The 14956-nt window shown below is 44.6% G+C and overlaps 1 protein-coding gene across 1 annotated transcript in view; it reads right to left on the bottom strand.

The window, feature by feature from the left end:
- Positions 1 to 14956, bottom strand: part of HMCN2 (hemicentin 2) — a 377259-nt gene that overhangs the window by 221128 nt on the left and 141175 nt on the right. Inside the window, exons 16-19 of the mRNA XM_082263033.1 lie at positions 9597 to 9788; positions 6789 to 6884; positions 6576 to 6703; positions 5070 to 5214 (exon numbers count right to left, since the gene is read on the bottom strand). Of these exons, the coding sequence (XP_082119159.1) occupies positions 5070 to 5214; positions 6576 to 6703; positions 6789 to 6884; positions 9597 to 9788 (561 nt within the window). The remainder of the gene's footprint in view (positions 1 to 5069; positions 5215 to 6575; positions 6704 to 6788; positions 6885 to 9596; positions 9789 to 14956) is intronic.

The raw sequence follows: 14956 nt of genomic DNA, 5'->3' as shown, positions 1-14956 counted from the left end.
AGATTGCTAGCTCTTGAGCCTACTACCACCTGTTCTTGCACTGGGTTGATCTCTCTTGTATGTCCACCTGCTACTCTGTCATCTACTACCATACATGATTGCTAAACCTATCTGCATCCCATCTGCTACTATCTTACTTTCAAGAACATTTCCTTTCAAGTGTCTGTCATCTACCATCTCTACCCAACCTGTCTCTTCAGCCTATCATCACTGTGTTACTATATACATAAGTCACTCTAGGAAACATCTTATTGAGTGTGTGTATTTACTTGCTGAATTGAGATCATCCACACATGATGAGTCATTGAGAGTTGGGATTGGTGTCTCAGCGTTTCTCTACATGACTACTGAAGTGGAATATTTCTGCAGCTGAAAATCCACATCATACGTAAAACGCAGGAGCGTTACAGATTGAACGAACCACAAATGGATTCAGCAGAAATAACCACTCAGATGACACAATTAAAACAGCAAGTAACTGCGTTAATACACGCACTTGCTGAATTAAAAGAAGACAATCAGGCTCTGTCGCAGCAGGTAATTAGACTGACACAACTTACCACTGCTCAGTCCCCTGAACCCAAAATAAATCCTCCTTTGGTATTTACAGGCGATCGCAAAAAATTTCGCGAATTTAAAAACGCATGTGAGTTACTTTTCTTGCTAAAACCCCGTACCTACCTTACTGATCACATTAAGGTTTGTACTATTATTTCTTACCTAACAGGCGATCCTCGGGCCTGGGCAGACTCTCTTTTTGAGAAAAGCGACCAGCTTCTCACCTCCTATGCCTTGTTCCTAGCAGAACTCACTAGCCTATATGATGATCCCAATAGGCAGAGTACTGCCGATCTTCAATTAAGATCCTTGAAACAAGGTGGGAGACCTGTAGAAGACTTTGTCGCAGAATTCAAGAGATGGACCCTTGATTCAGAATGGAATGATGCATCTCTGAAAACCCAATTTAGGCTTGGCCTATCAGAGGCCGTTAAAGACGAGCTCGCCCGAGCGGATCTGCCAAAAACCCTGGATGCATTGATACAACTCAGTATCACCATAGATAGAAGACTACGAGAAAGAAAGGCTGAGAAAATGGGAATGCCATTATCCAGTTCTTCTCGGATTTCGGCCGTTGACCCCGTTCCTATGGAGGTAGGAACCATACGCCCACCTCTATCAATTATGGAAAGAGCCAGAAGACGATCTGGTAATCTCTGCTTGTACTGTGCATTCCCGGATCACAAGATAAACGTCTGTCCCCTAGTCTACAAAAAGAAGGGTGAGTGTTCACATGTCCTCCTAGGGGGATTGACAACTTCAATCACTAACCCTTATCTTTCTGTTTGCTTAACATTACAGTGGGACCAGAACAGGATTACTACTAAGGCCATGATTGACACAGGATCTTGTGGAAATTATATTGACATACGTTTTGCTGCTTTAAATAAAGTTCCAATTATTTCTAAACTTAAACCTGTCTCAGTGAGTCTATTAACGGTGTTCCTTTATCCTCTGGTCCGATCACTGATCAGACACAGGCACTCCTAGTCACTACTAACGGGTCTCATATGGAGACCACTACCTTCGATCTAATACCTTCACCCCACTTTCCCATTGTTTTGGGACTTCCCTGGTTGCACACACATCAACCAACCATAGATTGGAAGGAACGGACCCTAACCTTCCTCTCTTGCTATTGCGAGGGTAAGTGTAACCTCCCGTCTTTCGGGAAGATCCTGTCTGTGGTGACAGATGAGATTGCACCACTATGTTATCAGGATCTCTCTGAGGTTTTTCTTGAGAAAAATGCTCAAGCACTACCTCCCCATCGAGACTATGATTGTAGCATTGATCTACTCCCAAATAGCAAATTGCCCTTCGGTCATGTTTATCCTCTTTCACAGGATGAACTTTCCCATCTCAAAGACTATTTGGATGAGAATTTGGAAAAAGGTTTTATTAGACCTTCCACTTCTTCCACAGCAGCAGGACTCTTTTTTGTCCGCAATAAGGACTCAAGTCTCAGGCCTATCATCGACTATAGGCAATTGAATGCTATTACAATAAAAGATCGCTATCCTCTACCGCTTATCCCTGAGCTCATTGAGCAGGTGCGTGGAGCTACCTATTTTTCAAAATTGGACCTGAAAGGAGCATACAATCTCATTCGAATCCGTGATGGACACGAGTGGAAGACTGCATTCAGAACCAGATACGGATTGTTCGAATATCTTGTAATGCCATTCGGGCTATGCAACGCCCCTGCAGTTTTTCAACGATTTATAAACGATATTTTCAGAGACTTACTAGATGTCTGTGTTGTGGTATATCTGGACGATATACTTATATATTCACGATCCCTGTCTGAACACATAAGACATATAAGACTAGTATTATCGAGATTGCTTGCACACAACCTTTATGTGAAACTGAAAAAATGCTTGTTTCATAAAGAAGAGGTACTGTTTCTAGGCTACATCATATCCAAAACAGGAATCGAGATGGACATGAGTAAGATAGTAGCAGATGGGATGCAGATAGGTTTAGCAATCATGTATGGTAGTAGATGACAGAGTAGCAGGTGGACATACAAGAGAGATCAACCCAGTGCAAGAACAGGTGGTAGTAGGCTCAAGAGCTAGCAATCTTAGATAATGCAGATGTAGTAATAGTCCTTAGTATGCAGAGCTAGATAGTGTAAGCTTTAGTATAAAGGTTATAGAGGTTTCCCCTGTGGGGTACTTATCACTAATAGCAATGTAGCAGAGGAGAGGTTCGGCAAGAGCGGATGATCCGGTAGCGGGATACAGGGATCAGCGCAGCGTGGTTCCGACAGCGAGGTATGCTTGCAAGCATGAGAGCTTCAAGACAGGTTAGCATCAAGGCACAAAGCAGTTTGAACGAACACATGTGAGTGAGAGCCGGCGATCTAAATAGCCATCCAGTCCGGCGCTCAGTGATGACAGTATCAGTCTTAAAGGTGTATGCGCACCTTACCAAAAGAGAATGGTGGGGCGCATACACTTATGAAAGAGTAATTAGGGTACCCAAAGGTACCAGAACATTACACTGGGGAACCTCTGTCTTTAGTCCCTTTCTTGGTCTCAAAAGTGAGACATCAGGGGTCTGTTAAATCTCTTGGGCATGGAGTTCACCAGAGCTTCACAGGTTGCCACTGGAGGCCTCTTCCTCTCCTCCGTGATGACATCACGGAGCTTGTGGATGTTCGAGACCTTGCGCTCCTCCACTTTTCGTTGCGCTCCTCCACTTTTCATTTGAGGATGCCCCACAGATGCTCAATAGGGTTTAGGTCTGGAGACATGCTTGGCCAGTCCATCACCTCTACCCTCAGCTTCTTTAGCAAGGCAGTGGTCATCTTGGAGGTGTGTTTGGGGATGGTTATCATGTTGGAAAACTGCCCTGCGGCCCAGTCTCTGAGGGGAGGGGATCATGCCCTGCTTCAGTATGTCACAGTACATGTTGGCATTCATAGTTCCCTCAATGAAGTGTAGCTCCCCAGTGCCGGCAGCCCCAGACCATGACACTCCCACCACCATGCTTGACTGTAGGCAAGACACACTTGTCTTTGTACTCCTCACCTGGTTGCCGCCACACACGCTTGACACCATCTGAACCAAATAAGTTTATCTTGGACTCATCAGATCACAGGGCATGGTTCCAGTGAGAGCGATAACACCAAATTTAACACACCTGCTCCCCATTCACACCTGAGACCTTGCAACGCAAATAAGTCATATGACACCAGAGAGGGAAAATGGCTTATTGGGCCCAATTTGGACATTTTCACTTAGGGGTGTACTCACTTTTGTTGCCAGCAGTTTAGACATTAATGGCTGTGTGTTGAGTTATTTTGAAGGGGACAGCAAATTTACACTGTTATACAAGCTGTACACTCACTACTTTACATTGTAGCAAAGTGTCATTTCTTCAGTGTTGTCACATGAAAAGATAAAAAGATGTACTAAAATAATTACAAAAATGTAATTATCACTTTTGTGAGATACTGTGTGTGTGTATACATATATATATATACATACTTTTTTTAATGTAATATTGTGAAATTTGTATGACATATTCACTGTACAACAGAAATCAATTTTGTTACTAATTGTATATTATTAAATTTTCGAAGATACCGTTACTAGTGATCGACTGATTATCGGCAAAGCCGATATATTGAGGGCCGATATGCACTTTCCCCGATATATCGGAATCGGCCTTTTGATTTACCGATATTGCCGATATTTCGGGAAAGTGCTGTACCAGAGTGATGCCTGCAGCTAGAGGTATAACCCCGGTACCAGTGTCCATAGCCAACGGTCGGCTGTCTTGTAATGATAACCGATGCGGCTGATAAGCCTTTCGGCTGTCATTCCAAGGAGCGGGAGGGGACGCCCCCTCCTGCCGCCTTCCGTGGCTCGCCCAGGTCTCCTGTCCCACCGGGAGACCCAGGCATCCTACCTTTACCGCCGCTGTCTGACCGAGTCTCCGTCTGCACCTCCGCTGTCTGACCAGGTCTCCATTTCTTTGAATTTGGCGCCGCCGAGTACCCGGAAGTGATGTCCTGACATCACTTCCGAGTACTGGCAGCGCCGAATAAAAAAAAATTACAGCATTCAAAACAACCAAACTTGGCGTTTTGAATGCTTTTAAGTGCAGAGGAGGTGTTTGGGGTCTTTTAGTCCACCAGATCCCTCCACCACAGTACCTGTAGACATTAAAAAAAAATTAAAAAATGTTAATGTCCGAAAATATCGGCCAATATCGGCCGATACCGATATCCGATGACCAAAATATCGGTATCGGCGGTAAAAAAATGATATCGGTCGATCAATAACCGTTACCTATTAACTTACCTCTGAAGTAGGAGGGATTCCCCCATCAACACTGTCTGCGTTGATGGGGGAATTGTGCTACTTTCTTTCCTGCAACCCGTAAAGAAAATCTCATAATCCATGGCCTGCTTTTATTAAGATTTATCTCTAAGCAGAAAAGTTCCTTAAATTTACTGCAACATTATTAATAAGGTTTTCCGTAGCGGTGCTCACCATGGACGTTGAGAAGAATGCTTTGATTGGTCGATCCGGCAGCATTGGACAGCTCACACATATAATTCCCGGCATCCTCTCTTAAGGCTGGTTCTATGTGCAGTCCACCTGCTTCATCAATGGAATGGCGCCAAATAAACTGCAGCTGATGAGTGAAGAAAACAAGAAGAACGCGGACACATGTAAATCATTTCGATGTAAATGAGGCCTCTGTTAGTATTTACGCAGTGCTCAGAAATGGGCAAGAGAAGAAGATAGCAGCACCCTTACAGATAGCGGCAGTGGCCTGTCTGTCTGTAGATAGCGGTACTTTAGAGTGCTGACATTTTACTTATCAGTCTACCAATCGATTAATATAATTACTGTAAAATGTTTGCCGGAGGCACAAGCTCACAGTGTTGTTGAAAAGCTGATGCTATAAAGTTGGCTTCTGTATATAAAGCATTGTATGCTGTATGCTGGGATGTACATGTGCCTATACAGTATACAGGGAAACCATTGAAAAAAAAAATTAATTGATGCCTATGATCTGGAGCTTATTGCATTAGGGTGTGCACTTCAAAGCTCAAACACATATGTGTGTGCTGTATATATATATATATATATATATATATATATATATATATAGCCTTGGACAGTGGAGGAAACCTAGCCAGTGGCAAACTGGCTTTTGTGGCAGTCCCAGTGGGAGGGCACCACTGCAGTGCATCCTGGGATTGACCATAAAAGCTGAGGGCACATGTGACAGGGCGTCTTTTGGTGGGAAGCAAAGTCCCAGGAGGAGGGTAACGGCTGTCTCTCCTCCTGCAGTCTGAGGAAGGTGGTCACAGGCAGTCGGCCTAGTGAACCAGTTGTGGAGCTGAGCCTTGAGGGTCCTGGAAAGCTGATGGTGGAGCTGCTGGCAAAGTCAACTGGGAAAAACAGTGTCCGTGAGTACCAGGGGGCTTGCCAAGGGGTCTGCCCAGGAAGGGAGATCGCTCCAGTGAGGTCAGAGGACAGAAGGTCAGCTCACACAGTTAGCAAGTGTAAAGAGGGTGCCAAGAAGAACCCTGAAGAGTAATAGTAAAGGGGGTGCCAAGTGGGGCCCTGAAGAGTAATTCAATACATAGTTCGCCTTTTATATTCTTCACATCAGTGGCAAGGTGACGCAGCGGCCTTGCCGCACTCAAGTTAGCTAGAAGTCCTCCAATTGTGCATAGTTCCTCAAGTTGGAGTATCCCACTCATCCCTTCTCCCATCCCAAGTTCTAAAATAAAAACAACAAAAAAACCAAATCCTCTGGACTGTTTCTGACTGAGCCAAACACTTAAAGTACTAAGGTTTCATAAGTTGTTGCTATGGGTAACCCAGGGGAACCCGCTTCAAGCAGCTCCTCAGGGAGTAGTGCTACACTGTATTTGTCTTTAATCAATGCTGAAGGTCACCCTTTGCAAATAACGACTCTTCTCACATTTCGTAGCAGGTAAGTAGAACTGTAGGTACACCTTTGTCTATCAGTTAACTTACTGGTCCTGAGTCTTTCAACCAGCGCTGTACTGGAAGGGGGTTTCCTGCTGTGACTTTACATGGTAGCAACACAGGATTTCCTTGGAGGACATTGATCTCCGATGGTGCCTCACCCACCTGCGGAGCCACTGGAAAGGAAGATAAATATTACTGCAATGGTCAGTAATACTTTTTGAAGTGTGCTACATACAAAGCATGGAGTATATCTCTTACCAAGTCCCGTGACTGTTAGGAGGATTTCTGCTTGTACCCAGCCAAATGGATTCCGGGCCTCGCACACGTACACTCCAGTGTCCTCTGGTTTTGCAACTAGGAAAAGAATGTTAACAAAGATACTAATATTTAATGATACCGATAAGCATACATGGAAAAAACTTTATGTTCCAGTTCAGCAAACTGCGGTATGTTAGTTCTTGGCATTGGGCTTTCAGTGCTGAAAACAAGTGGGCTTTCAGCAAACCTCCCAACACTAAAATTCCCCTGTCCGAACACTTAGTCATCACCTGAAAGGAGCCCTAAATTCTTAACCTTTCGCTAACACTTTCCCAACCCTAACTTCAGCCAAAATATTTTAATTTGATCTTTTTTTTGGTTTTAGACTGAAAATGATAGGAATAGAAGTAGTGTCAGGATTGTTTTGTTGTCTGTGACATCAATTGAGAGATCTTCCATTAATTTCTGCACTTGGGGAGTAATGACAAGATATGAAACGAGGGACAGGTGTCACTGGAACAATAGAAAGCAAAAAATGCTACATTAAAATGAATCTACCCCCCCCCCCCCCAAAAAATGGAGACTAAAAGTGCAGCTAACCATTTCTTAGATGTGGCGGCTGCATTTGTTTCCTTTCCAGGGTGACAACACCCACTCACCATGCTTGCTGTGCCCCATCCTCCCCATCCTCTATTGATCCAGCAATGGCCCATCTGCAGTTCGTCTCCCCTATTTCTCTTTTCACTGGAGGTTTGTGCCATTGGCTCCCACTGCTGTCAATCAAATCCTGTAAGCTGAAAGCCGGGGATGAGGCAGAGCCAGGCTGTGGGTGCATATAGACACTCACAGCCCAGTTCCAAGCGAGCTCGCACGTCTGCCCTCATAACAAGAAACTTGCTATGGGGGCAGACACAGAAGAGGAGGAACAGACAACACCAGTGGGGAACCTCAGAATTGGAGGAAGGGGTTGCATTGTGCAATACTATTGCACAAAGCGGGTGAGTACAACATGTTTATATTGGTGTATGCAGCCTATTGCATTAGGGTGTGCACCCCAGAGCACAAACACACGCGTGTATATCAGCAGAGTAGTGGATAGTGTCAGTAGAGCAAAGATTGGTGCCAGTAGGGCAGTGGACGGTGTCAGTAAAGCAGAGATTGGTGCCAGTATGGCAGTGGACAGTGTCCATAGAGCAAATATTGGTGCCAGTAGGGCAGTGGACAGTGTCAGTAGAGTAGTGGACAGTGTCAGTAGAGCAAAGATTGGTGCCAGTAGGGCAGTGGACAGTGTCAGTAGAGCAAAGATTGGTGCCAGTAGAGTAGTGGATGGTGTCAATAGAGCAAAGATTGGTGCCAGTAGGGCAGTGGACGGTGTCCGTAGAGCAAATATTGGTGCCAGTAGGGCAGTGGACAGTGTCAGTAAAGCAGAGATTGGTGCCAGTAGGGCAGTGGATGGTGTCCGTAGAGCAAAGATTGGTGTCAGTAGGGCAGTGGATGGTGTCAGTAGAGCAAAGATTGGTGCCAGTAGGGCAGTGGACGGTGTCAGTAAAGCAGAGATTGGTGCCAGTATGGCAGTGGACAGTGTCCATAGAGCAAATATTGGTGCCAGTAGGGCAGTGGACAGTGTCTGTAGAGCAAAGACTTGTGCCAGTAGGGCAGTGGACAGTGTCAGTAGAGCAAAGATTGGTGCCAGTAGGGCAGTGGATGGTGTCAGTAGAGCAAAGATCGGTGCCAGTAGAGTAGTGGATGGTGTCAGTAGAGCAAAGATTGGTGCCAGTAGGGCAGTGGACGGTGTCCGTAGAGCAAATATTGGTGCCAGTAGGGCAGTGGACAGTGTCAGTAGTGCAAAGATTGGTGTCAGTAGGGCAGTGGATGGTGTCAGTAGAGCAAAGATTGGTGCCAGTAGGGCAGTGGACGGTGTCAATAAAGCAGGGATTGGTGCCAGTAGGGCAGTGGACAGTGTCAGTAGAGCAAAGATTGGTGCCAGTAGGGCAGTGGATGGTGTCAGTAAAGCAGGAATTGGTGCCAGTAGGGCAGTGGACAGAGTCAGTAGAGCAAAGATTGGTGCCAGTAGGGAAGTTTTATCATTTTTAAATTATTTTTTACAATATTCTTTTTAAAAAATTTTTTAAGAACCCCGTCATTGGGCTTTGGTGAAATATCAAGGGTCTAAAACAAACCCCTGATGTCCCACTTTAGAGACAGAGAAATAAACTGAGGACAGAGAATCCCCTTTCCCTTTCTCTGCAGGCTGCAGTAAACAGTTTACTATGTTTCAGTTAAGAATTGAGATTGGAGCGATCAGTACAGTTCACTCACTGTGTTCATTCAGAAAAGGAAGGGACTGGTTAATAAAATATTTACCAGTCCCTTTCCTGCAGAGGAGCTGCAGGGGGGAGACTGGAAGCAGGGGGAATCGGCACTGCACAGGGTGATTAGGGTGTGCCCAGCCACACCCGGCACACCCTGTGCACATGTCTATGCATGTCTATTGTTTAATGAAAAATTTGCATTTAGAAAGCTGCAATATATTCCACTTCTCTTCTTGGTTTCAGATATACTTTAAAATAGTACAGTAATTCTTTAGGTGGCATGCCAGTGTATGGGCAGAATATCTTTTTTGTCTACCTTCATCCTAAAGCAGATAAAATATATTTGTGGAGAGAACACTGAATGTAAAATGATTTTGGTGGCTATGGACAACTGCCTATACCTACCACTCATGTTATTAAAAAAGTTGGGAAGTTTAATTCCTCAAAGGTAGAGCTATTGAATTTATGTGTGTTGCTTCAGCATTCTGTGCCTTACTTCTCATATGGACGGTGTTTGATCCAAGACCATCGATGACCTCTGTAGTTCCAGATGGGACTATTGGACCCTCATCTTGACGCAACCAGGAGACTATTGGTACGGGGCTCCCTTCAGCACTGCAGAGGAGCTCCACACTCTCTCCAACATCCACTTCTACATCCAAAGGAAAGTCTACAAACTGAGGAGGAACTAGAGGGAAGAAAAGACAAGGGGAAAAATATAAGCAAGCACAGAATGGCTTCCACTGTGGCATGATACTCTAGCAGTAAATCCAGTACGCTGGTAAGAACAAAAAACGTTTATTCGATTGGTTAGTTAAGTGCTAAATAGTTTTATTTTTTTACAGTAAAACCTTGGATTGAGAGTAACTTGGTTTGAGAGCATTTTGCAAGACGAGCAACATTTTTTAAAATAAATTTTGGCATGATAAACAAGCGATGTCTTCTTGATAGCATCCAGGGGCAGACTGGCAACTTTCAGCCCAGGGGGCAAGTACAAACCAGAGGCCCATGGTGCAGCTACTTGGCCCCCATTCCACTTTCCCTGACCCCCCCCTTCCACTCTCCCAATCATCCTCCTGACCCCCATTATAAGCTGAAGCCCTGCTCCAGATACTCTCTACTTATCGGCCTAATCTGAGTTCCAGACCTGGCCAGCAGGGGGAGCTTAGTTGGGGCTGGCCAGGGCAAAAGAATCTCCAGTGGGGCATGGAACCGGCCTCTGCTCAGACACAGTTTACACCATCCATGCTGAGGGAGGGGGGGCTTGCGCTCTGTCCTTGTCTTCAACTCGCACTCAGTAGGTCAGCGGTGGGGACTTTTTACTTCTCTTCACCAGGAATCATTTAGGCATGTCTGTGGCAGAAACAGTGCAGCTTTTTTACGGGGTATCAGAGCGGCCCAGGGGGCAATTGCCCCCCTGCCCCCTGGCCCAGTCCTCCCCTGATAGCATCACGTTACAAGAGAAATGGCCACACATCAAGCGATGGCTCAAGATGAAAGGCACGCGGTGAGTCGTGTGAAACATGTCTACCATCCATTTTGCTGTACCTTGCATCCTTGTTCAATAAAGCCTTTCATTGTGAGCCAACGCTTGGTGTGCGGCCATTTCTCTTGTACCCTGTTTGCGGTGGCGATCCGAGGTCCTGCACCCATGGCTGGCTGTGACGTTTCAACTGCCTGATCGCTGTACATCTCTTTCTCTAATAGCATCATGTCACAACCAAGTATAAAACAGAAGAGCGGTGCCTCTAAATGTAGCAATATGGTTACATTTAATGAAGGTTCAACAGTGTCTCCAAACAATCACTGTCATGTATACCATTGATATAGATTAGATACATATCACAAAATATGGGGATATATGGTTCTCGTCTTTTCACAGGTCAATGCGTTTCGCATGCAGCTTCCTCAGGACCGTCAAGATATACAGTTTTCTTGGTGGCGGCCTTCCCAGAATACCCAGATTAACCCTGCCTGGGGTGGACACAGGGGAGTAATTGGTACATATTGTGGGTATCTTTCCCAATAATCCTTTTTAGAGATATGTGTGGGTTTACACAGGAACAGATCTATAGTTAGCAGACCTTCTATGGTCCTAATGGGACACCATCTGTAAATGTAAGTCATAACAGGTATCTCTGATTCATATCCCTTTAAGCACAGGTGAAAAGTTCAATGTGCATGATAGATTATCCTTGTAAGATGAAAAATCGGTAGATGTACCAGGAGGAGGTGAGGGTATCAATGATATCCCATCCTGTGAGCCAGTCATAAGGATCATAGCCGCCCTGTGTCAAGAACTTCCCCCCTATTCCGGCTTGCTGACTGCACAGCAGCAGCACACTGGGGTTTATTTACTAAAACTGGGGAATGCAAAATCTGGTGCAACTATGCATTGTAGTATCAGCTTCTAACTTCAGCTTGTTCTATTAACCACTTAAGCCCCGAAAGATTTTACCCCCTTCCTGACCAGGGGGTATTTTGCGATTCGGCACTGCGTGATTTTAGCGGACAATTGCGCGGTCGTGCGACGCTGTACCTAAACGAATTTGACGTCCTTTTTTTCCCACAAACAGAGCTTTCTTTTGGTGGTATTTGATCACCTGTGCGATTTTTTGATCACGCGCTATAAACAAAAAAAGAGCGTCAATTTTGCAAAAATAACAATATTTTTCACATTTTTTTATATGAAATTCCCACCAAAAAAAATGTAAAAATCTAAATTTTTTAACATTTTCGGCCAATTTGTTTTATGCTACCTATGTTTGGTAAAAAAAAATCGCAAAAAGCGTATTTTGATTGGCTTGCGCAAAAGTTATTGCGTTTACTAACAAAGGGAAAGATTGTAATGGCGGCGATCTGCGATTTTTTTTGCGGTACTGCGACATTGCGGCGGACAGATCGGACCCTTGACTGACATTTTTGACACTTTTGGGGTTAAAAGTGACATTTCTACAGTAATCAGTGCTATATATATGCACTGTTACTGTAAAAATACACTGGTAGTGAAGGGGTTAACTTTATTTGAGAGGGAGGGGCTGTGTGTGTCCCTAGGGGCGTGATTCTAACTGTGATTGGCTGTCTGTTGAGCTGTAGTTACACTGATCAACGGTCCTACATAGTAGAACCGTATGATCAGTGTTTCTACACAGGGGAGAATGACATGCAGCTTGTTTACACAAGCTGCCTGCCTTTCTCAATCTCCCCCGACGATCGCAGAGTGAGCGGCGGACATCGGGTCTGCCGGTCACACGCGTGGGGGGGTCCGTGACCGCATGGGAGCGCGCCGCCGGCGGCGCGCGCTTGCTCCCCAGAGCCTCACCGGCTAGTGACGTATATTTACGTCACTTTGCCTGTGAGGGGCTGACCGCCGCAGTAATCTACTTGCGGCGGTTGGCAAGTGGTTAAAGGGTAACTCCACTTAAGTGGGCAAAAAAAATTAGCAAATAAAGAAAAAACAATATAGCGTATACAATTGCGACACAAACCATATTGTAATTGAATGTTATTAAAAATGACCTTTCCTTTTCAATCTGCAGCTGTTGTAATTTACTGAAAATGCAATGCAATATGGCCGCCTGGAGGAGTTCTGTACACAGAATGTATACTGACCACACCCCCAGAAACATCATTTCCTGCTTGTGTGATTGGCTCACTGATTTTCCCAGAGGTCTGAACTAAGATACAAGTTAGATTTCTGGCATTCCCTGCAACACAAAAGTCATTTTTGGTGAGATACTCCCAATAGGAACACATCTAAAGGGATGCAGGCCCAGCAGATTTCCTCATTAGAGCCCTGCAGCTGCCACAGCTGATAGATAATTATGAAACCACTCCAATTTGACCCACTCAGCACAGAGGCACAGAGGAACAAACAGGGATTGCTTCAGAATAACAAAAGGTAGGAATCTGCAACAAAGTTTGTTAAAATCCTTGTAATGTACAGAGATCACCCAGAGGGGAATGTTTTTTTTTCTCAACAAAAGTGGAGTTACGCTTTAAGCTTTGACAAAAAAATCCTGGAAGCGGATTGGTTTTTATGCAGAGCTGCACCAGATGTTAGGAGATCTGAACCCAATTTAAGACCCCGTTCACACTGGGGCGACCTGGTCGCCTAACAGGTCGCCTGCCATAGAGAAGCTGTGGACCCGTTCTAATAGGAGCGACACAAGTCGCTCCGACTTAGAAAAAGGGTCCGGAGCTTCTTTGGGGCGACCTGCATTGACTTCAATGTTATGAAGTCCGTGCCGGCCGCTCGGAGGTCGCGGTGCGAGCTGCACACCGCGACCTGTGAGGTCGCACCAGCAAGTCGGATCGCCCCAGTGTGAACGGGGGCTAAATGGATTTTCTCTCATTGTCTGTTGTGTCGCAACTCGCAAGTAAGGCAAAATCTCCTCCATGGGAAAATAAATAAAAACCTGAAAAAATTGTAAGCATTTCCTATTTCCCTTCCAAAAAAAATAAAACTCAGTTACGGCTTTATACTTTATATGTTTAATATCTGCCTGGAGTTCCGTTAATAGTTGTTATATCTCTAAATAGATTTATAGACAAATGTCTGGGATTCCCAAGTCTACAATACCTGTCCAGGCAAGACACAAATATGCCCTTTAATAAGGACTTGAACAATAATTAGTGCATTTTGGTTACTTTGTGTAATTCATCTACAAAGACCAGTCCAGACCAAATTGACAATTTGTAGTTCCCTGAACATAAAAGCAAACATAAATCACCGTACAAAAACCTTTTATGTGTTCATGTATATTTTCCAATTTACAAATCTGGATTCATTCCTGACACCGTGGCTACTTCAAGATTGTGTGTTGTATAAACCGTGATTCCGACGGCGACGCTTTAGCGTAGGTCTAGTCACAAAAATCTCATATAAGCTTTAACTTTTTAACTCACTTTTTCAGCAATTTTTAATCTTTTAAAATCTGCAGCTTTCAGTATTAAACCCAAAATCATTGTACTGTATTTAAAGCGGAGTTCCGGCCATGAACCGGGCTAGTACATTCCACAATGGATAGCCTCTGTACTGTCCCGGGTCGACTTACCTGCAAGAAGAAATACTTACCTTTAAAATTTCTTCTCCAGCGTTGCCATCTCGGATGTGGACAGCTGAAGCCAGCGCGATCCTCTTCTGCATCCTCTTCCGTGTCCTCTTCTCCCAGAATGCGCCTGCACCGGCCACACTCGTCACTTCCGGTGCGGCGCCGCATTCCTCCACAGCTACTGGGCATGCCCAGAAGCTGTTTAGCAGGGAATGCGGCGCCGCACCTGAAGTGATGAGCGGGGCTGGTGCCGTCGCATTGATTCCTGGGAGCGATGACGTTCAGCTCCCAGGAATCATTGCAAACAGGAAGTGACGGAAATTGCAGATCGCCACCATTACTCGTTAAAAAAAAAAAAACAATAAAAATTACAAAAATCTTTCCCTTAGTTAGTAAACGCAATAACTTTTGCGCAAACCAATCAAAATACGCTTATTGCGATTTTTTTTACCAAACATATGTAGCAGAAAACTAATTGGCCTAAAATGTTAAAAAATTCTGATTTTTACATTTTTTTGGGGGAATTTCATATAAAAAAAATTGAAAAATATTGTTATTTTTGCAAAATTGTCACTCTTTTTTTGTTTATAGCGCATGATCAAGAAATCGCACAGGTGATCAAATACCACCAAAAGAAAGCTCTGTTTGTGGGAAAAAAAGGACGTCAAATTCGTTTAGGTACAGCGTCGCACGACCACGCAATCGTCCGTTAAACTCACGCAGTAAAAAAAAATCGCAAAAAACCCCCTGGTCAGGAAGGGGGTAAAATCTTCTGGGGATTAAGTGGTTAATATACACTTTT

The sequence above is a fragment of the Pelophylax lessonae genome (assembly GCF_965119305.1).
Source record: "Pelophylax lessonae genome assembly, chromosome: 7".
Taxonomy (NCBI): Eukaryota; Metazoa; Chordata; class Amphibia; order Anura; family Ranidae; genus Pelophylax; species Pelophylax lessonae.
This window is presented reverse-complemented; position numbering and strand designations above follow the sequence as displayed.